Source organism: Lathyrus oleraceus, chromosome 3 (assembly GCF_024323335.1).
Source record: "Lathyrus oleraceus cultivar Zhongwan6 chromosome 3, CAAS_Psat_ZW6_1.0, whole genome shotgun sequence".
In the NCBI taxonomy this organism is placed as follows: Eukaryota; Viridiplantae; Streptophyta; class Magnoliopsida; order Fabales; family Fabaceae; genus Lathyrus; species Lathyrus oleraceus.
In genome coordinates this window covers 149,272,013-149,274,727 of record NC_066581.1, presented here as the reverse complement: position 1 = coordinate 149,274,727, position 2,715 = coordinate 149,272,013, and the positions used below count along the sequence as shown (strand labels likewise).

The 2,715-nt window shown below is 40.4% G+C and overlaps 1 protein-coding gene across 1 annotated transcript; it reads right to left on the bottom strand.

Moving 5' to 3' along the window:
- Positions 1-1,470: 1,470 nt before the first annotated feature.
- Positions 1,471-2,334, bottom strand: LOC127130126 (uncharacterized). The gene has a single exon (XM_051059191.1). The coding sequence runs from the start codon at positions 2,332-2,334 to the stop codon at positions 1,471-1,473; it is 864 nt and encodes a 287-aa protein (XP_050915148.1).
- Positions 2,335-2,715: the final 381 nt, after the last annotated feature.

Genomic DNA, 2,715 nt, shown 5'->3' with positions numbered 1-2,715 from the left:
TGTAGTAGAAGGAGTTAACGTGTTGCTTTGGGTTTTAGGGTTTGGGATGCTCAAGGGCAAAAAGGCAGTCCTTGACGAAGGAACTGCGCTACCTGCAGGGATACGAACACATACAAAACAAACATGTATAAAGTAAATGTGCCAACAAGGGGCTCAGAAGTAAATAAACAAAAGAAAACAAATGCCTCCTATCGAGGTCTTCCAGCTAAGAAAGCGATAAGATGCGGAAAAGAGATAAAAGTACCACACGGATAAAGATCCGAAGTAACAGCAATTAAAGGAGTAAGAAACCCAGGGATCTCCCAAGCTAATGCCATCAAAGAAAGGTGAGTCAGTACAGGTAATTGGAATGAACCTCCAGGGGGTATCCCACAAATAAAGTGGGAAAACCACGCAAACCATCTTTGCAAGAGTCTGATGGGAGAGATCGGTTGAAATCAGATGGCACGACTGGGTTTGCAAGGCAATGTTAGGGTTTGCGTGAGATGAAAGTGTGTGAGTCAGATTGAATTTTTCAGAGCTGCCTGGGGGTTGCTCTGAGTTCTCTGTCAGGTTCCTCTCCAGGTTTTGTCCAGGGTTTTGTTTCAAGGAAACCTCAGAGTATTTTGCTTCTCTTCCTTTTTCTGTCTGATCTTCCTCTTTTATAACCTGATTTTCATGGCTTTGTGGGCTCAAATGAGAGAGGTCCAAGTCCAAGTTTTTTCTATTATATTTTATTTATTTATTTATTTATTTATTTCGTTTTATTTTTCGTTTTATTTTTTTATTTTTATTTTTCGTTTTTTTTTTCGTTTTTTTTTAAATAAAGTTTCTTGGATCTAATTCTGATTGACATGATGAAATGCAATATGAAATGCTAAATGAATGCATGAATGAGGAGAGCAAATTTTAGGGTGTTACAGGATGTCACTTGTACTCAGAATCCCTGGTTGTTGGCTTAGGATAATGCCACAGATAAGGAAGGGGAAGGCAATGGGTAACTTTACAGCATTTTTAGAAGCATGTCTAATGGTTTGATCAAATATGAACTTGCCAAAATCATAGTTAACCCTTGTTCCAATTGCATGAATGATTCTTCCAAGATTGATGGAGATGGTAGAGGCATGATTAGTAGGAATCCAATTAGCTGAGCCAATCTTGTGCAATATGCCATATTTAACACTTTGTTTTCCAGCTGATAAGTGATTCCTGCTAGGCCATTCCTTAACTTGGCCAGCTGTGATAACCCTACAGACCTCATTGTCTGTGGTCTCTAGGTCTACTCCTCCATCCGTTCCTCTTCCTAGGAACTTGTTGATGACACTTGGTGAGAATTTCACGCATTTTCCCCTTACAAACACCTTGCAAAAATCCCTGTTGTTCTTTTCATGAATATCCTCAGGGATATTAACACTTAAATTCTTTTACCAACCCCTCATAGCATTGGGGTAGAGTCACAACAATCTTCATGAGTCCAACATTTTTGATCAGCTAAATTATCTCCTTTACCTCTATAGCTTCTTGTCCAAGCTCTCTTCCAATGGCTAGTCTTCTCTGAATGACATATTTCCACTTTGCAACTCCATCTTCCAAGTGAAAGGAGATTTTGTCAAGATGTACACCAGTAACAGCAGCAGTCTTTCTAGGAGATTTCTGAACAGCCTGCCTTTTTGCAGGGGAGATGTCTGGGACATCGTCTTTAACATCCTCCTCAGAGTCAGAGCTGTCTCTTTCCTTCCTTTTCCCAACCTCAACCTTGCTCCAGGGTTTTGAGGGTCCTATACCTGCAGCCTTTTTCACTCTAGCAGCTCTCATTTTAGCCATACTTTTCCCTTTCTTAGTTCTCAGTTTCTCAGCTATGCTAGGTTTAACCAGATGAACCAAAGGATCATCCTCTCCTTCAGTGCTTTCTTCCTCTAGATCAATAATATTTTCTTGAGGCACATTTTGTTTCTTGCTAGGTAGGGTTTTACCTAGAGAGCAAAGCCCTTCAGCAGCCACCTCCTTTTCTGATCTAGATGAATCGTCATCTTTATCAGCATGTGGTTCTCCCTCAGGAGAGGGTTCCCTTCTGGACAGAGGGGTAGACACCCCTTCAACTTTATGTCCTTCACTCAGAATTCTCGTAACTAGTCTCCTTATAGCACGATCAGTATAATACATGTCTTTAGAGAGAGAGGAGTTACCAGAGGTATTACCTTGTGTATCTCCAGCATTGGAGGAGGTACCTGTGGTGTCGCCCGGTATCATGCACAGAGGAGTGACGTCCATCACGTCTTCATCAACAAACTCCATGGATGGAGTCTTTGCATGTTGGGAGGATTTAGAACCAGATGATGAAGGATGTTGAGACATGTTGTAGGACTTTTGAGGCAGGTTTCTTTGCCCTAGCTGAGCTTTTCTTAGAAGTTGAATGGAAATGGTAGTTGCTGAGTTTAGGTAGCGTGTGCTAAGGGAATAGATACTATTTTCAAAGCTTGGGAATGATTTATCATTAATGGGGCTCTTTCTTTTAAAAGGGCAGACATTATTTTTATTTCTTTTATTTTTTCTTTTTAATTTCCATAATTTCTCAAGAGTCCAAATCCCTAATTTCCCTCCCTCATATTCACTTTTACCCAAATTCCTTGCAAGCTTGTCTGCTAGTTCCAGTCCAAGCTTTAGACTTCTGAATTTGTCTTCCACAAATTTCCTAATGGAGTGATAATAGCTAGACCTGTACTTTGTCCATCTGTG